Source organism: Hyposmocoma kahamanoa, unplaced genomic scaffold (assembly GCF_003589595.1).
Source record: "Hyposmocoma kahamanoa isolate Upper Pololo Valley unplaced genomic scaffold, ASM358959v1 92, whole genome shotgun sequence".
In the NCBI taxonomy this organism is placed as follows: domain Eukaryota; kingdom Metazoa; phylum Arthropoda; class Insecta; order Lepidoptera; family Cosmopterigidae; genus Hyposmocoma; species Hyposmocoma kahamanoa.
Window position 1 is genome coordinate 15,677,363 of NW_020654748.1, and position 25,968 is coordinate 15,703,330.

Here is a 25,968-nt window from a genome sequence, read left to right on the forward strand (position 1 = left end):
AATATAAACTACTTAATATCAAATGTATATTTTAGCTATTCTTTTTATCAGAACTTCTATCACTTAAAAAATTTAAACACATATCTATGACATTAGAACTTGCTTCTTGCGCCTTTCTTTCTTCTGAAGGCAGTATAGGCTCCCCTGACTATTATGTTAAACCTCTCTTATGAGAGTCTACATAGTAGAATTTTTATATATGGTTTGATATAGTATTGCTATTTCCTTTTCAGGCATATTCGTTATTTGTGAGGAGGATGTTTTTGATGAACCAAATCTTTTTGGTAAAATAAAATTGATTCTAAACTATGTGTACAAATCATTGAGCACAAACCCTTACATGTATGGTAACTGCCCAAATACTAATGATAGGTTGGTGTTACATATGTCAACAAGTACCAAAGTACTTAAGTGTAAAAGTGTAGAAGTTGGTACAAGTAAATTTGCAATTACACCTGTGGAGTGGAAGTTTCTCCCAAAGTCACAGCAATGGCAAAGACTGGACTGCTATTACGAGTTTGATGAAGTTTACCCAGTAGTTGTAAAGAAGAGCGGGATTTCTGTTAAGCAACAATTTCAGGTACCTTTCAAATAGTTTTATTTCTGTTTAAATGCTATTTTAAAAGGTTGCTCTTTTTTGAATGAACTGATACCATGTAAACAATCACCTTTTAAGTAATGACCTGCTTCGTTTCAAGGCCTACCTGGCCTCAAACAAGGACAAAGAGACTCCAGTTAAGCACGTAATTTCCCCAATTCTTTCCTAATGTACCTGGCTGAAGCGATAAGTTGTCAAACCCGTTACTTCTGCCTTTAACGTGCCCTTTGTGTTTACTGGCATAGTCAAGGCAATCAGCAGTCAACTGCTTAATGTCTTTCAGAAAAAATAAAACAACAAATAATATTGCATTTAAGTAAACACTTTATTAGTGCCACAAAAACAAAAATGATTATATGTTAACAATAATTTAAAATGTGCAAATCATCTCAAATCACATAGAAATAAAAACTACTACTAAGTGAGGTGATAACTTTTACCCACAAACTTTTACAAATTGCAAGTTTTTCAAGTTTTTGTAATTTTTTCTCTTTGTTGATTTCTATATAAACTTCATGTGTTCATAGCAAATCTTAGAATCAGCACATAAAACTATCCAGTCCAGTGTAATGTTCATTGATGGAGAACTCAAAGATGGAACAGAATCTTTAGATCTTTTGGTGAAGAAGAAGAAAACCAAGACCGGCTCGAAAACCACTCAACACACACATGATGGTTCAAAATCAATGCAAGTCTCTTTATTTGTGCCTTTTGTAAGTATTACTTGTTCTTTAGGCTAAACATACTATATTTTTTGCTAAATAATATCTTTTATTGAATATTTAGCTTAATAAATGAGCACTACTGTGCTGTCTTATTACTTCAGAATCGCAATTCGTTGTTTATATTGATTAAAATTCTGTGTTCTAATGTACATATTTTATGTCATTAATTTATTCATAGGAAAACTCGCTACCTGAGTCAGTAGAATACATGGAATGTGATGGCAGTATACATTTCAGTGGAGTGGTGTCATCAAGTATATTCATGTTTCCAAAGGCAACCGTTGCAGAGGCCATCACAGCTGTCAAAGAGGATATCATACGGTCCCTTGCATCTAGATTTACTATGCATTGTGATGCTCTAATTGATGATAATTTATTGCCTGAAGGTAAGAAGGATACCTTTACTGTTAAGAATGAAAGTTTTGTCAGCATTTAATGCGATAAATTTATTGTAAATAATGAAAATAATTTAATTTTCATCATAAACACCCTGCTGCATTGGTCTGCTCTAGGGTGTGGAATGCTTTGACTTTTTAGAATATTTTTATTAAGTGCTGATATAATTATTGATAGTCCATTTGTTTCAGAAAAAGTGTGCTTCAATGAACCTCCACGCAGAGTGCTAGTGCCTGTTGGACCGTTGTATTTATGTGACTACTTATTCCCTGGTGAAACACCTGCCGAGGCACTGCTCTCGGTCAGAGAGTTATTAGATCTGAAGATCACAGAGGCGGATGTTGTCTGTGATGTGGAGACTCCTGCAGGTATAAATTTCTGTTACTTATCTGTTTATACTTAAGTTACCTATGTATACATACGTAAGGATTAAGTTATGTAGTTTGAGTGTCTCCCACTCTTTCAGCCAATTGATTCAATGGGATTTTATTTCTCATTTTGTACATTTGAACCTTGTTTCATATCTAACAGTTAACAGAGAAATTCTAAATAAACGCATATGTAACTCGCATTCAAGTTGTGTTCAACATGGATAACGTGTATCTGGAACAAACGGAAAAAATGGCCCATTGGACCCATTAATTGGATTAGCAATCGGAGAAACGAATCATCGAATACGCTACAATAGTCTGTCTTTACTTGGATTAAAGGATGCAATAGGTTGAAAATTCCCACTATATACCCAATACAACTTTTGATGAAATTCTTCTTTCAACTTGATTATTAGTAAAAATACTGTTATTAGATTTGCTGCATGAGATGAAAAGTTGTATTATACATTTATTTATAAATAAATGTGCTTTATATTTAGACAAAAAGAGGAAATTAACATTTTTCTTTGACTCCAAATTGAAACAATGTACATACGACAATGTGACCAAAATTAATTTTGGAAAATTATTTGTGATTGTGATCGTTTTGTTTATGACGACAGTGTGTATGTATAATCAATATCGTACTTCCAGATACATCGGAATTCGACGCTTTGGACAGAGACGCGAGTAGCGAAGAGTTATTGGCGACTCCTCAGGAAGCTAGTCAGTTTATGTACATAACAGGGATTTGTTTTGCCATGTTGGTTCTTATTGTCTCCATCATAGTACATTATTACGATGCGATCGTAGAATTTGTGGGTAAAATTATTTCCAAACATTAATTTTCTTGGTGGATTTCTATATTTACATTCCACATGCAAAATAGGCGCTTTGTTGTCGAGTTGCGGACACCAGTCCGTTGCGCCAAGTACTAAGTTCTATATTTACATTAAGCGTGAGTTTTTATGTCGCCTTTAACGTATCAATTTTATGCTTTTCATTTTTTCATTATATTGACGATTAATTATTTATAGCAGTATATTTGGTGGGCAAATAACTTCCTCGTCATTGTTAAATGCAAGGAAGTCATTCCAAACTGTCGGCAGTCATTATTCCTATGTCGGCTGTACACTCTCGTCCCAGTGCTCTCGCCGATAGTGCCCACGCGAGAGGCCTTTTCACGAATGCGCCCATGTACTCTCTTATATTTGTTGCGGTTGCGAATGCCGAGAAGATGGACGCATTAGAAACTGTTACTTTATGCGCTATCAATTACTGTAATATGTATGTATGTACGTACATATCATACAAAAAAACTTTCACTCGGGCGCAAAAAGCCGCCCCGGGAGCTAGCCGGCGAGGGACACCAAGAAATCCGAGGCTAGGCAAGTGCTTTCCTGTATACTCTCGCACTCGTCATGTCTTGAGATTTCTCTACGAGAGTGTACAGCCGCCATAAAGATATATTCGTAGGAAAGGTACGAATATATAACGTCTAAGAGTGGACGCGCGTTTGCATCGTTACACTTGTGATTTATATCGATGCATTTCATTGTATCATCATCATCGCTGCTTAAAATCGCGCGCGTGTGTAAAGGTAGACGATTAACGATTGCTACTGCATCTCTGCTAAAAGTCGCCGTCTGTAACCGCTCTAACGTGCACTTGGAAAATATTACAGTAAATTTATATTTATACAGTATTATAGTCGTCACAAAATAATAGATCATATTTGACAGCTAAACCAGTCGATAGTATGTAACTTTGAATGCAATCAACGAAACAGTAAATAAGCAATTAATAACTTATTGGGTTTTAAAAAAATACATAAATTTTATTGAAGGTCTATACGTTATGAAAGAAACATATTTCAAGTATTATTTTCGCAGGAATTCCAAAATAAAATCCAATTTTGAGTTACTCCGAAACGTCTTATAAACAGTTACATCTTCAGTCTAATTCTTTTTAATAATAGTGTTGTAACCAATAAGCGCCGACTATCATCGAGTCAAATCGGTTTCACTTTAAAAAAAATGACTTATTTAATTACTAAAGTCGTCACAAAATAATAGATCATATTTGACAGCTAAACCAGTCGATAGTATGTAACGTTGAATGCAATCAACGAAACAGTAAATAAGCAATTAATAACTTATTGGGTTTTAAAAAAATACATAAATTTTATTGAAGGTCTATACGTTATGAAAGAAACATATTTCAAGTATTATTTTCGCAGGAATTCCAAAATAAAATCCAATTTTGGGTTACTCCGAAACGTCTTATAAACAGTTACATCTTCAGTCTACAAAGAAATAATTCTTTTTAATAATAATGTTGTAACCAATACGCGCCGACTATCATCGAGTCAAATCGGTTTCACTTAAAAAAATGACTTATTTAATTACAAAAACAAAAATTTTAAAGTGCTTACAAAATTAGACTGAGTATACTAGTATTTATAGTAGACAGAACCGTAAAGTCAGATTTGTATTTCCTTTTCTTTATCGCAAATTCTGAAACGGCAACACTGATGTCGATTTAGCGTCACTCTGCATCGGCGCCCGCGCAGTCTTTCGCCGTCTTGGAAGTTGACTGTACGCTTGGTTATTCGTGGTGTTTTTTCTTGTGACTCGGCTGTGCTTTTGGACTACTTCTATTTTCAATCTCGTTGACCTTGGCTTGGATATTTTGGACTTGATTCTGTGTGAACTCTTTTTCAACATGTCGAAAAGAGGACGTGCTTTAAATAGCCAGACTCGCGAACTGGTTGTGAAATTACACGACTATTTCGAAAGGGAGTCACTTAATGGTGGACCTCTATTACCAGTGACACAAGTGCAAAATCGCGTCGCAAGTGCACTTGGAATCGGCAAAAGAACGGTACACACCATCATACAAGAAAAATATGGGCCTTCCGGCTCTCAAGAAAACGTATTACATACGCCTAGAAAGAGGAAGAAAAGCAAGCCTGTAACAGGTATCGACACGTTCGATGCAGACGCTATTCGTAACCATGTTTATACATATTATACTAGACACGAGTACCCTACTGTGAGTAAATTGTTGGTATCACTTCGAGAGCTTGGCTTATTTACTGGGAGTGCTACCTCACTGATTACAATTTTGAAAAAAATTGGTTTTAAATACAAGAAGTCTGACAAAAGAAATATTATGATGGAAAGACATGATTTAATATTACAAAGAGTTTCATTTTTGAGAGAAATGAATAAAATTACAAATTGGGATAATGTTGTGTTTATCGATGAGACTTGGTTGAACTCAAACCACACAGTACCACAATCATGGACCGACGACACTAAAGCATCCAGCTCGAAAGTGCCAATGGGAAAAGGTGGTCGCCTCATAATTTGCCATGCTGGATCAGCCGGGGGAGGTTTCGTTAATAATGCTTTACTAGCATTTGAATCAAAAAGTACAAAAGAATATCACGAAGAAATGGACGCAAACAAATTTAAAGAGTGGTTTAAAACTTTACTTCAGAACCTCCCCGAACAATGTACAATAATTATGGACAGTGCATCGTATCATTCGGTTCAAATAGATCGAGCGCCGACTCAGGCAAATAAAAAGGCTGATTTGGTGGCATGGCTACAGAGGAATGGTGTCGAAGCTGACATGGAGCTATTGAAAGTGGAATTGTTAAGATTAGTGCGAGAGCATAGACCTACAAAACTTAGGTATGAAATTGATGAATTGGCACTTGAGCATGGACATAAAATTATAAGGACACCGCCGTACCACTGTCAATACAATGCTATTGAGTTGATTTGGGCTCAAATTAAAGGTTAATATTTTTGCATTTAATACTGTTATTTTAAATTCGTATATATTAAGACTTATTTTGTACTAGTAGCATATTTTAATAAAGTACAAATGTAAAGAGGTAACATATAAACTTTCGAATTTGTAATATCACTGTGAAGGAACATTACTATTTTACAACAGTGTTTTTTTTTTACAGGCTACGCAGGACGTAATAATACTAAGCCACCGTTCTCCACAAAAAAAATGATGACTTTATTAAAGGAAGCATGTACTAAAGTAACAAAGGAAGACTGGAGAAAGGTGGTGGAAAAAACTAGAAAACTAATAAAAGAAGATTTTGACAGAGATGTTAATATTGATAATTTAATTGAAAACGAGTTAATTATATGGACTGGTGAAACTAGCTCAACAGATGGTTTTGGTTCATCTTCCGATGACGTTGATAAATAAAAAATTCCAATAAGGAGGTCTTTTGTTTTACTTCAGAATTTTGTTATTTACGTACAGGTTATCCTCGTGAACTATGCTAATGTATAACTACAATACAACAACAAGTACAGGTTGCCGTTGTGCTCACTTAAAATACTTACTTATTATTTCTATTAAACTGTATAACGTTTAAATAAATGTTGATTGATATATCTAGAACTGAAAAGCAATGAACAGAAAAATAACCTAAACGATTACAAACTCCTAAAATTTTTAATCGATTTCTCGTGAGAATCGTTTAAACTGGTTACCGATATTGCAGTTCACATCACTATTTACGTTGCGATGACATGTGTCAAATATGATCTATTATTTTGTGACGACTATAGTCATTTTAAATGTATGCATTTGTTATATGGAAATCTATAAGGTTTCATCGTTTCCATATAGCAAATATAATAAGACTTATGATTTTTTTTTAATTACTATAAATCGCTCTCCTGTAATATTTTCCAAATGCACGTTAGACATTTTAACTTTCCAGGGTCTATGATATATGAATTTGAGCTTTCATTAACGAGCTGATTATTGCATTTTTTCAAGGACGAGCTAGTGGACCATCTTCATTATTCGTGAATGTATAAATAGGCTCATTAAGTAATTGTTATTGTTTACGTACATTAAGGCCCCTTAATATGCTAAAAGAACACCTGTAACTGAAACCTATATCGATATCACAAGATTATTCCTGTGATTGCTTCCTTTAGGAAAGGTATAAACAATAACCCGTAATACCCTTATTATTCATGAAATGTTTATTTCACCAATTTGTTTACTTTAATTTTTAATGTCATTCAAATGAACTCTTCTAAGTGCTTTATGTTATTAAATTAAATATAAAGGACTGTTTTTAGGATCACATAGAGTTGTCTTGCTTATGACGAAACGTATATAATTATATCGTATTATGATGATAAAAGTATAATATATTCATTGTACTACTCATCTGGACCCCGACTCAGAACTCTTCGATATTTTAACCGAATCGTTCGGTTGAATATCGTTTTCGAATCGAATGGAACTTTCCGAGCTATTTAGAACATTCCGAGTTAAATTCGGATTTGGGATACGATATCATTATCCAACAGCTTTTACGGAGTTAGTCGGTGAAATAGTTTATAAGAAAAATGAAAATCCTTTTATGCACATTTTCAAAACTTTAGACCTAAAATATAGGAATGCATTAGTCTCGCATTAAAATAAATTAATAAAATTTAACAAAATCCAGATTTTATTAGATATTAAAATAATAACAGATTTCCACATTACATTCTTGCTTTGTAAACATTAGGACGTGCAGTAACTTTCATCCGATAACTGTATTTTGAATAACGTTTGTAGCCTTTGCCGGTTCAGAAGTTCGAGTAATCGTACGGGTGTGACGTCATTTCGGTTCGGTTTCGAATACGACATTTAACGTTCGATGCGGGTGTTGTGAATAAAAATGAAAAGAAAGTTAGTCGGAGCGTGTCTTTATAGGGACGCTGTAATTTATTTTGTTGAATGATAACATTTTCCTGTTTGTTTTTTTTTACAGAATGATGTATTGTCCCAAGTTAGATTGAAATGTTGGTTTTATATACGTTTTTAAATACTGTTTATTATTTTTGCTTCTTTTGTATGATATATAAGATACGATAGCATTTAATATTGATTGATGTAGCAAAAATGAAGTTATTACGTTAATTGTAACTGTTTTATGTAAAGAATGCTGTGTAAATTAAAGCATTTTAATAAATAACTATTTTTACATAATTATAGGATTTTTGTTTTTTCTTATTAAGCGACGCCATGTCCAAAATTTGAAATAAATACGCTTTTTATTCCAAATCAACTTGATGGTCCTTCGAGTCGAGTATTACGTCATTGTGATGTTCTTTTTCATAATAGTCTGGCTTTTCACAAAAAAAAATGTTTGTGATAATCTCCGACAATTTCACTTTCCAATAGTTGTGACTAACTAACTACTACTAACTAACTTATTTTCACAAAAGAGTTTTCTATAATTAATTTACTCATTTATTCATATAAATCGTACACTATTATTTTGAGACTATTGACTTTCTTACGCCATCTGTTGTTTTCGTGCTGTACCATAGCAACGGCGAGTCAGGCAATCTACTATAAAGTCAACCGACCAAAACACAATGCACACACTATACTAACTGGCGGCGTCAGCGCACCGCACCGTATAGCGAGCAAGAAAGAGAGATCCGATTGACTTTAACGACTTCAAATACCAACTGATAAAATTCTTTTTATATGTGTTTTGATAGTGGGCCGTGCGTGACAACTACGCATTCGGCCGTTTCAATTGATCAGGTTAAGGTAGTTTACGTGGTCGCACAATAGTGTTTTATTAAATTTACGAAACTTTTGTTTGGATAATTAATGTGTTACAAGTGACTTAAAATGTGAACAAGAATATGTACGAGAGTTACCTACGAAAGAGTTAATTGTAATTGCGCGATTAATAATTCATTAAAACCGGTTTAATGCTAGTGGTTGAGTGCGTGATACGAAGACGTTGCAATGGCATTTTCACTGAATAAATTGAAGAATTTTCTGAACAGTAATAAGGATGGCGGTGGTCAGTTGGCTGGTAGTGGTAGTTTGGAGCCGGAGATAGGGTTTAAATTGTCTCTGCACCCGATCAACAAGAATTTATACGTGACCGTCATTGGCGCGAGACACCTTCCGTCCCTATTCGGTTTGAGTCGCGCCCATGGATACCTTGTTAAGGTAACTTCCTTTCTATTATACTCATTATATTGTCCGAACCGACAGACGCGACTGATTGGGCTACTTCCTATTGCATTATTGTGGACAAAGGGAATGTAAACATTAAACTATTTCATATATCAATAACGCGTCACCGTCACCGTCTCCGAAGACTGTGAAGAAGCTTTTTGTTTTAATGATTAACGTCAATGGTATGTGGTTAGTGGACTTCACACGCCGTCATTTAACTTTAATGTATTTATTTGCGAGTTGTCATGGTGCTTCAATCACGCTTTTCAGTACAAGTAACATAAAAGATTTTTTGTTTTGTTATGGTGGTACGCGGACACGTGCTGATTGGTTATTAATAAAATATTTAATATTAAACAACAATTTATCAACATTATCATTATTTCTATCTAATTACCACTCAACATATATCGAGATAGAAACGGGAAAATCAAATATGAATCCACCGGCCCCGTTTTCATTTTCGATGTTAATTAATCAATACCCACTGCCTATAGTTCAATTAGCAATTAGTTTGTTAATGTTCGTAAACGAATCTGCAAATTAATTTTTGAATTGTAAATTGCCTTGTAGTCGAATTTTTCTTAATGGAGATCAGTGCCCTGCAGTGGAACGTAACTAATTATATAGGTTACCGGTAATCGACCTTAAGTACGTAAATAAATAAAGTATTTGTACTTATACATGTAACCAACCCTTAATTTACAACGTAGGTAACCAATTTTCACATAATATACGCATTATAATTATTATTTATTTATGGCCTATAGCCTTAATGAACCGTCAGCATAGAAAAATAACAAATAATTGAGAATCTCTTGTATCCCACTGTTGGGCAAATGTCCCCCCCAAAATCCTCAATTGCTCATATACACTTACTATTATTAATTTATTGAGAATTGGTTGTAAACACAGACAGACATATCTAGATATATATCTATGGTTGTAAAGCCATCAGCTTAAACAGATACAGTCAAGAGCACATCAATCTTGACACTTTGTACTTTGGACCATTCTTAACGTAAGCAGTTGGATTTGTCTTTAGTGCCAAGCTTGACGTGTTCTTAACCTTATAACAAATAATTAGGAAACTCAAAGCGTATTTAAACTAAACATTAATTGATGTAAAAACAGAACTACCCCATAAATACACTTTCAATAATAGAGACGTTATTCGCCAAGTAACATTTTTGGGAAAATGAGAACTTAAAATATAATAATTTCAGTACAGAGTACTAAAAAAACCGACCTCAAAAGTCATTCATCCCCTAGTTTGCGACTCTTAGAGGTGGAATATTTTCTTCAAATTTAAATGGGGCCTGATACTGAGGTATCCTCTTTCCAACAAAAAAGAATCATCAACGTGTAACATACTTACATACAAAAAAAAACTTACAGTCGATTTGAGAACCTTCTCCTTTTTATGAAGTCGATTAAAAATTAAATTACGTGGCACTTGCAGCCGTTTAATGCGACTTGGCTGGCGCTCAATAATATGACGAATTACTGTTTAATATCGAAGACAGGCTAACGCGTCTAAGGGCGTATTTACATTAAGTCGTCAGGCAAGCTACACGGTGTAAATAGTGAGTCGTCTGACGACGGTAGTTTACAGCCAAAGTCGACGGAAACGACTGGGTGCGTCGTCGCCTTCGGCACGGCGAAGTAGTCTGTCAAAAACGGCAGAGGTTTTGGTGTAAATAGGGAATCCAATGCGTCGCCTTCGGTAGTCGAAGTACTCTGCCGAACGTTGGCAGACGACCCTGCGCCTGCGCCTTAAGTCTTATTGCTATAACTTACATTTTTCCCTATCGACCGACCCGAGAGATAGGGTTTTCAAGACCAGGGTACAGCGGACGTCCGGGCCAAGCCCTCCGCCAGTGATACGCCTTTGCCAGAGTCGCCCTCTGGCGGACCCGGATTTGGGTATGAACTCGCTGGGGTTTGTGGTTAGCTGCAGAGACGGACATGTTTGTCTGCCCCGGTTTTGCATGTTTCCGGGGCGTCTGTCTCGTGAGCAGCTAGCGCGTCTTAGTAGCGGTCTAGTCTTAGGGCCTGTAGCGAGGAGACGCGCGGGACACGTGAGTTGCCCTTTAAGTTGGAAGCTACGTCCGGACATTGTCGCAGGACACTGCGACTGGCATCTCCGGCACTAGCCCGGAGAGCTAGTAGAGGATAAGCTAGATATCCTCCGGTCCCTCCAGCCGCTTAGGTTATTGGGAACTGGAGAGACGTCGTTTTTCGGTGTCGAGAAGTGAGCGTGACTTACAGCTCCGCCACCAATGAGGAGATTTGGTAGTGGACTCAGAGTCGACGACTTATTGGTGGCAACCGCTAGTTGTGCATTACGCAACGGGAAGTGAGCGTGCCTACAGCTCCGGTACCTATCTGGAAAATAGGGAGGGCACTGAACGTGCACCCGGGGCGGCTCACCCGAGGCACTAGCCTCTCGAAGAGCCGGATGAAGTTAAGTGACAGAGGTCTGTGACAACCCTGAACACTCTGATCTGGGGTCAGAACCTGAATTTATAAGGTTCTTGTGCGCGCATAGGTTATAGTGCCCTTCTCATATGCTCTCAAGGGAGGGTCACTATAATCAAAACTAACGTAGAAAGATATGGAGCTTGCTATAACTTAGATTGTAATTTTTAACCGACTTAAAAAAATGTTTTTTTGTATGTATGTTACGCGATAACTTCCGGCATTTGTGACACGATTTTGATGATTCTTTTTTTTTGGAAAAATGGTACCTCGGTAGTGATCCCATTTCAATTTGAAGAAAACATTCTACCTCTAAGGTTGGCAAGCTAGGGGATGAATGACTTTTGAAGTCGGCTTTTTTAGTACTCTGTACTGAGATTATTCTTCAATAATTTAATTTACAGGCAAAGCCAATACTTCAGTTTATATAATATTTTACGTGGCTTTTTTATTTCAATAATTATAGTCAGTTTCCAAAAATGTTTTCGAATTTCGTCACTTTATTGTTATGGGTGTGACATTATAATAATTATACATATTCTTGGTTAATTAACAACTTATTCTTGCAAACGCAAGTTTGCAATTGCAAAGTATTCTACCTATTTCTGAAATAGGTAATTTTCATTCATTCCAATTTTTTACTACAGTCTACATTATGTTTTTACTGCATGTACACAATTTTTTACTCATAATTAGGACTTGTACATATAGCATAATGTGTGTGAACCGAAAACAATGCCGCAGGTATTACTCTGACTTAACATCCGTTCGCTTAGTTAATTGTTTTTCTAGTTGGAGCAAACACCCAACGGGTCGGTCGTTTATTTTATACATAGTTAACATACTCATAGCACCCGGCAAATTCATTAGTTTTTAAGACAAAATTTTGTTTTGTAAGAAACTAGTACATTTTTAGAAGTTCAACGTTGTTCATAATTGATAATATAATTTATATTAATGGTATGAGAATTTAAATAGGAATTTGTTTTGTCAAATTTTACCATTATATATGGCCTTCTTCGATTCGTAATACTGGCATACCTATCGATCAGAGTTAAAATAAATGTTTTATTCCATTGTTATGGGGATACAATTCTTAGGTTTTACAGACGCGTTAGGTATTTGATAACAAACATTGTTGCTGTATCTACCGACAAAGACACAAGCATGACTGCGTGAACGAGACAGCACCCCTTTGCATTTTTTTAGCGTAATTTTATATTTCTTAATTTGCGTTCATTTTAAAATGTACATTTTTGTTATAATACATTTTTAAATAGTTTTCGAAAAACCTGCAGAAAATGTTTTATTTTATCACACGATGGAGATCTTTTTACTTAACAAATTACAGTTTTTGGAATCTGATGATTAAACTTTTTTTTGTATAAATGGACACTGAAAAATACGAACATAGTAAGTAGGTATTACTTTCTATATCTACGAGCATATCGATCACATAGATACAACATTGAGTTTAACACGATTTGTGTTTGTAAACAGTTGTCCTTAACGGTTGCGGCGCCACTCAGAATTAAAAATCACAAATATCGAGGGGCACTGCCACTGCGCTCGCTCGTCACTCTGAGACATAGTTGAACAGTCCCATGTAATTTCACCAGCATCCTTGCCCTTCAAAACCGGAAAGCAGTAATGCTGATATTACTGCATGGCGGCAAAAATAGGTAAGTTGGACGAACTCTTTCACAAGGACCTTACTGCTACTGCTGTTTAAAGTTAAGAAAAAAACAAAGCAGCCTAAAGTTTCAACACAACACCAGTAACTTAAAATAAGTTAAGTTGGTATCTAGCAGTGATTACCTGACACTAATAGTTACCTACATAATATCATTAGTCGTGGCCTTGTTCTCATGTCATGGTAAGAATTTAAATTAATGCGGTCGCATTCATGCATATAACAGATAAAAACACAGAGGCGAGTCCTAAGTTGTTTGCGTTCTTTACACAAACGGGAATACAGCAAAGGGATGCAGAGCATGAATACAGTGCTTAGTAAAAATGCAAACTATAATGGTATTCCTAAACTCACAAGCCTAAAACCACAGAACAATAAATAGTTACAGTAGAAGTGCTTAGTAGGCGTTGCACGTGTGCCAACGATACGCGAAATTCTTCATACTTGAGCTCAGTCCACAATTTTTGCTTGTACGTTTGTCGTGTCGATTATCTCACGCCAAATCTCAAAAATTGTGGAAAAATGAATTGTTTTGCTGTTGTGGAGTCCATAAATGACAGTTGCACCTTTAATATATTTCATGGTAGTGTTTTACATCATCATTAAGTCTTATTTTTGACCGACTTATTAATTATATTAATTATATCTGCGGTATTTGTGAACCGATATCATGATTCTTTTTTTGTTGGAAAGAGAGTACCTCCTTAGTGGTCCCATTGAAGAAAATCATCCACCTCTAAGGGTGGCTGTTCACCCATGAAGATTCATTTTTATAAATAGCGCCTAAATTTTATTATAAGGAGTAATTATTTTAATGGTTGATTTTGCTATTTTCCAATTCAAGGCGTTTTTCTCTCTCAATATAATTTGAGTAGTGAGACCCGATTTTTATTATCTCCTGTGTCAAGGCCCGTATAGTGGCGAACTAGGGGATGAATCCTGGTTAGCGCACTTCCAGGAACCGATTTCAATAAAACTTGGTAACTATATGTAATTATACGTACTTTTGAGGTTGTTTTTTTTTTAGTACTCTGTACTGAGATTATGATTATATTTAATTTGAATAAAGTTTCAATTTTCTGATTAACTTAAAAAAAAAATTGTTACAAGAAACGAAAGTACACCTTATATCGCTGCATTAAAGTCGCTTCTTTTTTGGAGAAGTAAGTAAACATCTCGAATAAAGAAAAATACTCTTAGGGTCGTATTCTAGAACTCTACTCAATGCTCAAGTCAGGATTGCACTGGAAACGCAAGCACTGGAAATACGACCCTAATGGAAGGGACTTGAGTATGATTTCGAGTGCTTTAAACCATACTCAAATCCTGACTTGAGCATTGAGTAGAGTTCTGGAATACGACCCCTTAAATTGTATACGTTATAATTCTTCAATACCATATTTATTTATTTTTCTCCCAATAAATAGGTACAAACTAAAAGAATAGAGATTAAGCCTAATTAAATTTGTGTAGGTACCTATACCTATTCAAATTTATGACAGACAGGAACCTAGGTACTGGACCCTTGTATTTTAGGTCTCCTGTTTAAAATGTAGTTAAAAATACGGCATTCTTACTAAAGTTTGTTTTGTAAACCAAAGTCATCACAGAGTTGTGATTGGTAACGTGTTAATAAGCATTTTTATTCTTGGTCTGTACATATTTAGATAGCGACATATTAGGCGTATAGGGTAGTAATTGGCAAGAGCGTAGTAAAGAAATCTTGCGAACAATGACTTCAGTTATAGGTACACAAATTTTGTAAAATATGTTCCCCTTTCTTTATAATTTATAAATAAAATGATACGTTGGACACAGCACTAACTAAGGACCTCCTTTTATCACGGTGCTTCTTGTGCATGTGACGCATTCTAATAGTCATTTGGATATGCAAGTTATTCAAGTTTTGTTTCGCTGTCGCAGTAAAAACACAAAAATAATACACATTCGAGCTAAATAATTTATCACTTCTTACTGCAGACAACGTAATGAAACATCGGAAGATTATTAAAAAAAAAAAGAAAAGTAATTATGACAATAATGCTGTAACTTTTGATATTTACTAGGTGAATAACCAAATCAAAAGTGATAATAAAACAAACACATCCTACAGGTGCACGACACGACTAAAGAAGACTATTAGCCATTGCTTAAATATTCTGCGATATCCCGTAAGACTCACTTTACATTGCCGAGAAATGGAATGAAAGCAAAATTTTGTAATTATCATAATGAACTTTGTCAATTATGTAACGTACAAACTAGACACTAGCCAAAAAAAAACAGGTTTGCGTTTTCATTTCAATTGTCAAATGACAAAAATTCGCTCTAAGAACAATGATTTGACTGATGAACATTGAGCAAAAACGGCAATTAAAAAAACAGTACAGAGTACTAAAAAAACCGACCTCAAAAGTAATTCATCCTCTAGTTTGCCACCCTTAGCGGTGGAATATTCCCTTCAAATTTATATGGGACCACATCTGAGGTACCTACCATCTTTGTAATAAAAAAAGAATCATTACAATCGGTTCACAAATTCCGGAATTGTCGCGTAACATACATACAAAAATACATACAGTCGAATTAAGAACCTCCTCTTTTTTTTGACGTCGGTTAACAATTCGAAATCTAAATTATTACACACTACTCATTTTAGACACAAATTAAGACAAACCTCCAATCCGGAATTGACAAACGGGATGGCCTACTGTACGACATAATATTACATAATAAGTATTATTAATTTGTAAAGTATGGTTAAATATGTCGAATACATCTATTTTAAAGAATATGTCAGTGCCATTATATCTACGAAAAGATATGTATAATCGCCGTTCACGAACTGTTTGCATACCATGTTTTATCAAGGAAACCCCTGTATAGTCTTGTACAAGAACGTTATCGCCCTCTTATCTTTTATGTATTTGTTCGAAATTGCTTACACTATTGGTTTTATTAGTAGAACATTTAACATTGTGCATTGAAATCAGAATACGTGACGATCATAAAACGACATTCATGCTTTTAAAAGTAGAAACATAAATTTTGAAACGCCTCTTTTGTATAATTGTTGCGTATCGTCAAATGGCAAATATGCAAGCTAAAAGATTCTTATTTAGGAAAAAATCAAGTGTGTATGTTTCCACGCTTAATTCAGATCTCCGCAATTTTTCGCTTTTTGCTCTGTGATAGAATCCGCTCGGTATCTATTTTGGTGCCTATTGAGATTGATATAGAGATTATTAATAAACATTTTAGTTCTGGCAAACATGATGTACATGCGTAACTATTATTACAAATAAATAAACGGCACATGGTGAACCACAGCGAATTGCGATTTCGACCAGATCCCGGTCAAGAATACTAAAACTACTTATTGCTATTGCGTAACCGTTTAAAACGTTCCTGTTGGAATGTCGATGATCATCGTTAGTCTGATACAAGGTTCAAAATGTTGCGTCTTATGGGACTACTTTCTGTAAATAACAAATATTCAGGTTCGGTAGTTGAAAATTTTCTATTGATAATTGCCTATCTAGTACTCTTATGCCACAATAAAAATGACGTCATTATACGTTAATTCAAAATTAGATGTTACTGATATCATGTAGACATACTTAAATACTGCTTAAAAAAGTATAGGTAAAACAAACGCAATTTGAATCTAGAATGCTCTTGACCCGAGATATAGGACTGATATATTATGATTTTTATAATTTAGATTTGGATACATTTTATACTTTAAGTAGCCTCAATAAAATGATTACTATAAATTACGTATATATATTGATCAACGTGCCGTATTATCATCTTTTACAGGTAAAATTATTCCCTGGCGATAGCAAATTTGAGACCACATTGCAAGAAAGCTCATGGCCTGTTTGGAACGAGGACTTCAAATTCCAATTGAAACCAAAAGAAACAGCAAAGAAGAGTACAGAGAAAATCGATCTTCAAAGCCAACTAGCCGGCCACTTCTTGTCTTTAACCATTTACGCAGTATTAGAACCACCAAAAACAGACTCCGACAAAAGAAAATATAGTAAAACTTTGGATGCTAAAAAAACTCCAAAAGTAACAGAACAAGAGGAACCTAAGGCCAAATCTGGGTTTTTGGAGAAGACTTTTAGCAGTTTTAAGGCTACGAAAGCTGAATCTGTAGCTCAGAAATCAGTATTAGAAAAGCGACGAACTGTGGGGGCAGCGACGTGGAATTTCGACGCGAAATTGTTTCAGAATGATCTCAGGAATGGCTTGATTGGCACTCCGGACATCTGGAGGCCAATTAATGCCATTGCCAGTGGCCTCACCGGTGTGAATGATGCGAGGGTGAGTTCTAAACAATAATTTTTACCCGAATACGCTTTTACCTGTTTTTTCCTAACTTGGTCCACGGACTCCGGTCTACGAGATTATTCGTGTTTGCCCATAACTAACAGTAGGGGTCTACAGTATAAAAATGACAAAATTTAATCGCGATTTCCTTTTTTTTTTTTTAATAAAATATAAGTGCGCATTTGACCTCCATCTCACCTGATGGAAAGTGACTATGAGGTCGACGATGGGGCATGCACGCCTAAATAATGCCTATTCACTCTCGCCTTGAAAAGGCCCAAGTTATAACGTTCCGGGAACAAGTCTGCAGGCAGGGAATTCCACTCCATAGCCGTTCGCCATATAAATGTGGAAGCATAACGCTTCGTGCGAATCTTTGGAATATCCACTACATAGGGGTGGAACCCAAGCCTACGCCTAGTGCCCCGGTGATGGAAAGTAGAAGGCGGAATTAAATCGTGTAATTCAATCGCACTCTCCGTGATATATCCTATAAAAGTCATGAGTATACGCAAAGGTACCTGGAATTAACATATCATTAATATGCAGCAGAAAGAGAGTTGCAGACAGTACGGAACCCTGAGGAACTCGGCATCAATCGCCAAATGTTCGGAAGAATAGCCTTCTAAGACTACTCGAATCGAACGTTCGCTCAAGAAATCCGACACCCAATTGCAAAGGTCAGTGGGAAGCTCATAAGAGGGAAGCTTACTTAATAGGCTTGCGTGTCAGACCCTGTCAAAAGCTTTAGAAATGTCCAAAGACACTGCAAGTGCTTCGCCTTGCTTTTCTATAGCCTCGCTCTATATGTGACAGGCATACACAAGAAGATCCCCAGTAGATTGCCCTCGTCGGAATCCGTACTAGCGATCACTGAGGAGGTCGTTGTCTTCAAGTTATGACAGGAGACGGTTGTTAAGTACACGTTCCATAGTCTTGCAGAGTATGGAAGTGACTGAGATAGATCTATAATTGACAGGGTCAGCTCTGCTTCCCTTTTTTGGCACAGGTGGCACGTTTGCAAGCTTCCACGACCTGGGAACTACACCAGTCTCAAGTGAGGGGCGGTACAGGCGTGTGCGAACAGGAGACAATTCAGGCGCACTGTTAGATTCGACCGCTTTGGCCAAGGACCAAAAGGATTTGCTGGATTAGAGACAAGCTTGGTCCCTATGCGGCGCACATGGTCGACATTGGCCCCTATGCGGCGCACATGATCGAACTTGGCCCTACGTTACACGGTTTTACACTTCTTGGCGGCCTTATTAAAAGCTTTCTTCAAATTCCGAGTACTCGGAGCTTTGTGTAGTCGAGCATCTGCCCAAGCTTGGTAAGCGAAATGTTTATGTGCTTCAGCACATCTACAATCAGCGTTAAACCATGGACGAGCTTGAGGTCCATTGGTACATCAGAGTATGGTATGTAATACTCCGTACCCAAACGCCAGACCTCGACTACAGCATCAGCACAGCGCGATGAGTCTCCTGAAGTAAAGCACGCTTGCCAGGGATATGATGCAAAGAAGTGGCGCATTTCGTCCCAATCTGCTAACTTGTATCGCCACACCAGTCTCATACAACTATGGCCCTGATCGGGTGGGGAGTATACGGATACAGTTTTCAACAGGCAATGGTCGGAAGTACCCAGTGGGGCCTCTACAACCACAGAGTAGCGGTCTGGATCAGTTGTTAACAGAAGGTCCAAGCAATTAGCCGTATGAGAATCAACATCTGGGATCCCGGTGGCGCCACTGACAAGCTGGGAAAAGCTTAGCGTTAACGCAAGTTTACGCGTCTCTCTCCCAGCGTGATCGGTCATCTGGTATGGGAACAACCATTCTTGATTATTAAAGTCCCCCAGAATGGCTAGTTGCGCCGCTGGGTACCTATGCTGAATCTCATCAGACGTCTCATTCAGATATTGGAACAGCTTGGCTGTCTCCTGATCTCCACTGTGCGATCGGTAAACACAGCAGTACACTATTTGTGCAACTCCTGTGTCTACCAGAAGCCACAAAATAGAAAAACTCGGTGCCTCAAGGTTCTTGAGACGCTTGACACAGATGCCATCGCGAACTTACACACAGACTCTGACACGAGGTATGAACCTGTGCTCCAGAGTATACCCGGGGTAGATGAGGCACGTGCGTCTGTCGTACATCTGTTCTGCGTCTCGGTGAGGAACAGCAGGTGTTATTTATCTAGTGTGTGTTGGAAAATAGCACTTCACCCGATATGTATCAACGTCGCTATTAGGCCCTATGATACATCTAAGCATGACAAATCCTATATAGCTGACATCAGAAATTATTTTTATGTCTGTTATTTATTTATTATCATTTGAAATGGTTATTCTAACACAAGCAGATTGTATGACTAATTCATGACCTAAGATTTTCTATTTGCATGAGAATTTAACAAAGCGCTACAAATAGTCTATATCATATGTAAACACGTAGGCAATAAAGTAATTCATAAACAAGTTAACGCACGCGAGTATGGTGTAATATATTATGAGTTGTTTCATGAGTAACTAGCACACATCGTCGGTGTTTCGACTTGCTAAACATCTTGTAAATGATACCCTTTCGTTATGTTGTCGTAAAAAGTAGGTAGGTACCCTTTGAAAGAACGCCAAATATAAGTACTTTTTTAATAGAGCAGGTACTTTTTGTACGCCCAGTTTAGTGTATTCCGAAACATTAACCATTCAATAAAAAAATAAATAAATAATCAATACGTATAGGTTATCTATATACCGGGTGTAACAGAAAGGTGTGGTCATATTAAAGGACCCAAATGTACACTTGATTTAGACCCTGTGTGCAAAATATCAAATAAAAATAAGTGACTTTTAATGTTGATATAAGTTTAATTATGATTGTATAAATAGTGATTGTCCGAAACAACCACTGCGTCACAACTCTATTGCTAGTTACGTTACTACGACTTCACAAATTCATTCATGAAACCTAGGCGGCCGCAAGCGGGGCGAACAGCTGACTACAATTGAAATGCCATTGTAAAAACATGATTTGAATATGTTGATAATACGTTAATATTAAGTAACAAAATCTTTAAATACCTAGAAAAATCGAATCATTTCTAACAATATTATTTTATGCCATACCTAGGTACGCGTACGTATTTATTTACATACAATTTAAAGAATATTTATTTACTTATTAAGCCCGTAGTTACGCACGCCTTCATCGTATACACATTCTACATAGTTTAGTATTAATACATTTATTTACGACAATTTTACAATGGTGGATACTTTTTTAATTGGTACCTACTTACCTACTGTTCAATTCATACACGTTTTAATGAATTTCCTACGAATTGTAATTCACTGTTGTACAATGTACGAAATATTGACTTGTTTACGATAATTTTGAATAATAAGCACAATCACTGCACGCACTGCTGGCACATTTCACACATTTACAGGTAAGGTTCAAAATGCCGACCTCCATGCAATATGCATATGTCCGTGTGTCGGTACAGAGACTGCTCTACTCTTTGAAGCATCTGCCGAGTGATTTGACTAAATGCCATTTCGATCCGCTGCCTCATTTCTTCTGCGCTTTCACAGGACTCCGCATAAACAATATTTTTTATATGATCCCATAAAAAAAATCGAGCGGTGTCAAGTCTGGGGACCGCGCTGGCCACGGTGCAGGACCTCCCCGTCCAATCCACTGCGGGAAACGATCGTTCAGATGGGAACGTACATTTCGAGCAAAATGTGCAAAGTGTGAATCCGACCTTCAAATATGACCACACCTTTCTGTTACACCCTGTATAAACCAAGTACGACGTGCTATTTTTTTGTGAAATGACATCATACATATTGTTGTTACCAACTACTTTTTTGATAACCTCAGGTCTTTATTTGGCACGCTTTAATTTTTTTTAAGGTTATGAGTCATAGGTTCAACTCACACTGGCGCAGAGTCGAAGCGTCACGTCGCGTGCTGTTTTTCAACTACAACGCCTGGCGCCGCGAGTCGACGCGCGACGACTCTCGCGTTAGTGCGCCCGGATCACAGTGTGGTCGGCGCCTGACGCCTCACTGCGCCCAAGTAACGCGCGGCGACGCGCGAAAGCGATCGACTTCAACCAAGCGTCGAAGCGCGAATGCGCGCGTCGTCGTGCGTCGATGCGCGTTTTCATATTTGCATAACACAAATTTGTACCTTAATAATGGGAAAATACATGAATATGCTATAGGCGAAAAACATAACTAGTCGCGACGCTTAGACTCTGCGCCAGTGTGAATAGAGCCTAACTCCCCCTTTAAATACTTCATTCAGTAATATGCTGTCTAAGTTTTGCTTTGAAATATTAAGGACAAAACAGTACAGATACGTAGGATTTAAAGAACATTTCTGCAACTCTCTTCAAAATAGCAACGCTGCAGCTGTCAGTTCACATTATGCACCTAGGTATATCTGATTACATTAAGAGCACTTCTGATAACATTATCAGCAACAGGACACGGTTTTCAGTCTATGTGATGGTAAATTGCTGTTAATCGACTATCTGTGCTTTTACTAATTCTCGTCTGATAACGTTAACCGGATCGCAAAAAATAGTACAAGTATAGTTTAAATGGGAAGAATCTCTGAATTAGTAAGAGGCTTAACGACAGGTTATGTAGTTTATTTAATTGAATTTAAAAGACTGAAGTATTTAATTAATGAAATTTATAATTAATTAATTAAATAGATAATTAATTACATTGCTTCATTTTGTGTCACGTAAATTTTTTTACCTATTTTTAGTAGTCTAACGTTTTTCGATTGCTCTTGTCGTCCCGAGACTACGATCTTAGTAGACCATAATAAGCTTTCAAATGCGAACATTTTGCATTATTTGTCCGTCCATTATGTTTGTTGGACTTTTTTATATGTGAATTGAATTATTGATACCAATGATTTTTAAAGCCGCGTACAATGAAACATCCTTAGGAAAAAGCCGTTTGAATAAACATTTTAAGTTTTTTAAATCAGAAAGCTTGGCAAGAGCAAGCAAGAGTAAATTTTCCCAACTGCTAATTTTAAATTTTTTTTAAGTGAGTTATCTATATATATAATGAAAGAATACACTCTGCATTCGCGTCTCTTGTGATAACAGGAGATAATGAGTATTAAAAACAAATGTACCTACCAAATCGAGGTACTTTAGGTTTTCACGATTGTAGCTCATAAAAAACAATTTTATCGGATTTAAATGGATACTGACTGACTCAACCGTAACCTGAAATGGCCTAAAGGGCCTGAAACCATAAACGTGGCTTTGTTTCAAAAAACAAATAAGTACGCGATTTACATCCGAAAAATTAGTATCATTTCCATAATGTACCAAATGTTTCACAATAGTTACAGTGTAACGAAAAATATCTATGGATTTCAAAATATAAATGGTTGGCTAGCTCGGCGACGGCTGTCTATTAAAATTACCTCGAGATTGAAAAGTGTTTCACGCAGGAGTCAAATAATTTCCACCTTGAGAGATAATTGAATCCCGCGCTACTCGCAGGATTTAAAGCGCTCTCGCTCCAAATATCTGTTACTTTTTGCTCTTTCGGTACACAATATACTATTTTTTTTTAATGATTTAATAATACTGCTGAGACACGTACTGTAATACGGTTCAGACGATACCGAAATAAACTTCCAAGGCAAAGGCATTTTTTGTTTGCAAGAGGCGACTTTTATTGTTATGCAGTTAGGCAACTCTTATTTAGTAATAAATCGGCATGTTATTTATTTAATAAAATATAAAAGTAATCTTGTAATGCACCCACAGTAGTAAAGTGACTAAAATGGATAATTTTTGGAAAACTGACTTAAAAACGTAAGTACCTACTAAATAAAAGCAATATATTGTGTATAATTTTTCATATCAAATAGAATTTGTCAAATTTTCCGCCACTCAATCGGCATATACCTAGTGCCTCATACGCTAATTTGTATTAAATATATTTCGCCAGTTTCCCAAAAATAGCTTTTCGAATGTCGTCACATCATTATTGGGTATGATTTATTACAACTGAGATTTGATTTTCTGAGTAAATTAGGTAAGAAGTGATTTAGGTACTTCCCTATATGTTACAGTCTAACCTAACTTAAACTAACTTTTTTGATAAAATGCTGTAAGGCACTACGAAACATAAATCACTTTCACATCAATTTGTCATTCAAGGTGCGACTTCACATACTTGTTTAAAGGAATTTCGCTTTCAACGCTAACAGTCTGTGTAAACACGACAGACGTACTTAACCGCGGTGTCGTATAAATGACCCCTACCTGTTTGAGAAATTTGGAAGCGCACTATAATCTGCAAAAGTACATTGCATACCTTTAGATTGGATATTTGTGTTCGTTCATTCGCGTGTAAAGCTAGAAAAGCTACTAAGTAATAAGCACAAAAGTGCTTGTAACTGAAGACTGATAAGGTATACTGTTACTCGCCTAGATAGTGGGTCGTCATTAAAACTTGATCGTATTATCGGTGCTTTGCTAACGTATTCTGGACCGTTTTTTGCGCTGATGATTTGTACCTGTCTACTTTTTTACTTGTAGTATGTGCCTACTTCTATTGCACTTTGTCCTGTAAGATACGACTTTGCAGTTGCATTACCTATTTATAATTGCTAGCTTATGTCTTAAACATTTTGTACAGATAAAAGAATACAAATATAAGAGAGGGATGTTCTTAAGTGTTCTTCCAAACATTTGTCACTTATCGAACACTTAGAAAAAATTCCTTCGAACCGACGTCTTCTAGCAAACCGTGTCAGACGCTATGCCAACTAAGCCACGGATCGAACCAGCGGACCTCTCGAATTTTTCTATGTGCTTGTTGTCGGATTTTTTGTATCTGCTTTTTTAACGTCTTTTTAGCCGTAGCTTTGTCACTTATTTGTTTTTCTCGCTATACAACTGTACGTAACTACGTATTGAGCAATAGGTTTTTATTTTTCCCATGTCCACAGAGAGAAAACAAGAAGGGCCAATTGGAGGTGACCCTTCTATACACGAGTAGTGAAGATGGCCTCAATGACATCGTACAGCTGACAATTAACCGGTTGCGTTGCAGCGTGCAGACTATGCAGGAGCAGGAGCAATTCAAGGGTGATCATCTTTTATTATATTATTCGTAGTATGATAACGAAAAGAGGATAATTGCCTTATATGAAAACATGTAAGTTTTCACTAATGTTATTTGTGCGTATATTTATTACCCGTGCTACAGTTTACCATCAGGCGCACGACTTGTTCGTCCCGTCACTTAGTATTATAAAAAAATAATACAGTTATCATGGATTCTATGTAAGGACAAAAATTGTTCATTTATTATTGTGTTAATTTTTTTTATGCGTCAAACGCTGCGCTGTAATAACAACACATCACAATTAACGTGTTAAACGAATTGACCTTCACTGGCATTCATTGGCATGTTACATCGATTACCTATTAAAACGGAGAGAGTTAATATCACCGCTTATGTCCAACGGTACCTAGGTACTTAAATACTGTATGACTAGTTAATTTTCCTAACACGTAGTCATTCAGGTCTTGCGCTTGACTGGACAGGATGTAAAGATAGGGTTTGAAAGGTACCATGGTTTATGAGTGGGTGTGGGGCTTATTACCCAAATTGACTCCTTTTAAAACTGATTCAGATTAAATACTGACTTGATTGTGTTTTGACATTTACAAGAGCAACCGCTTGAGTTTCTCGTACGTCTCAAGGGAATCTGCTTACTGTTCCAATATAATTATTTGAGTTAAAAATGTACGACACCAATAGTACACGATTAGTTATGAAATAAGGAGTTTGTTAAGGTATTAACTTGAGTTAATACCTTAACAACGCCTTGCGTCTTTTATGGAAGTATAGGTTACGGTGAAAGAAAATATTATGAGGAATTATGGGTGTACAACACAGTTCACAAACATTATTTAAAGATTCACGTGTTTTCTTGTGTTCACCGAAGATACCTCTTGCTTTAGACAACTGTACGTGTCCTGTTTACATTATGCTGTGATTAGCCAGTATAGTTGGTATTGAATATTAATATTTGAATTTAATCCTCATTCTAGCACCGCTATACCTGAAGGCCACCATTCTGGAAGCAAGTAAAGCCGAATGCTACTGGAAGAGCGACAGATTCGTTCCCACCATCTCAGCAAGATGGGACCCAAAGTCTGCAACAGTCAAACTGTCGGTATTCAAAGCCAATTTGAACAAAGTCAGTGTGTACATAAGTCTAGGATGTAAAACTAAAATGGCCAAGAAAGAAACCCTTGGTAAAGCTACGAT

At 36.4% G+C, this 25,968-nt stretch overlaps 3 protein-coding genes across 3 annotated transcripts in view; all 3 read left to right on the plus strand.

The window, feature by feature from the left end:
- The window catches only part of LOC113236994 (protein odr-4 homolog), a 4,575-nt gene extending 780 nt beyond the window's left edge, over positions 1-3,795 (plus strand). The window contains exons 3-7 of the mRNA XM_026473234.1: positions 214-580; positions 1,126-1,311; positions 1,502-1,709; positions 1,911-2,087; positions 2,745-3,795. Coding sequence (XP_026329019.1) covers positions 214-580; positions 1,126-1,311; positions 1,502-1,709; positions 1,911-2,087; positions 2,745-2,935 — 1,129 coding nt within the window. The 3' untranslated portion in view covers positions 2,936-3,795. The remainder of the gene's footprint in view (positions 1-213; positions 581-1,125; positions 1,312-1,501; positions 1,710-1,910; positions 2,088-2,744) is intronic.
- Positions 3,796-5,315: 1,520 nt separating this feature from the next.
- On the plus strand, positions 5,316-5,903 carry LOC113236759. Its single transcript, XM_026472927.1, has one exon. It carries the CDS (start codon positions 5,316-5,318, stop codon positions 5,901-5,903), a length of 588 nt encoding a protein of 195 aa, XP_026328712.1.
- Positions 5,904-8,569: 2,666 nt separating this feature from the next.
- LOC113236760 lies at positions 8,570-25,963 on the plus strand (the record flags this gene model as incomplete). The annotated part of the gene is made up of 4 exons (XM_026472928.1): positions 8,570-9,110; positions 17,116-17,625; positions 24,638-24,776; positions 25,749-25,963. Coding segments are annotated over exons 1-4 (1,074 nt in total), but the record flags the coding sequence as incomplete, so codon positions are not given.
- Positions 25,964-25,968: the final 5 nt, after the last annotated feature.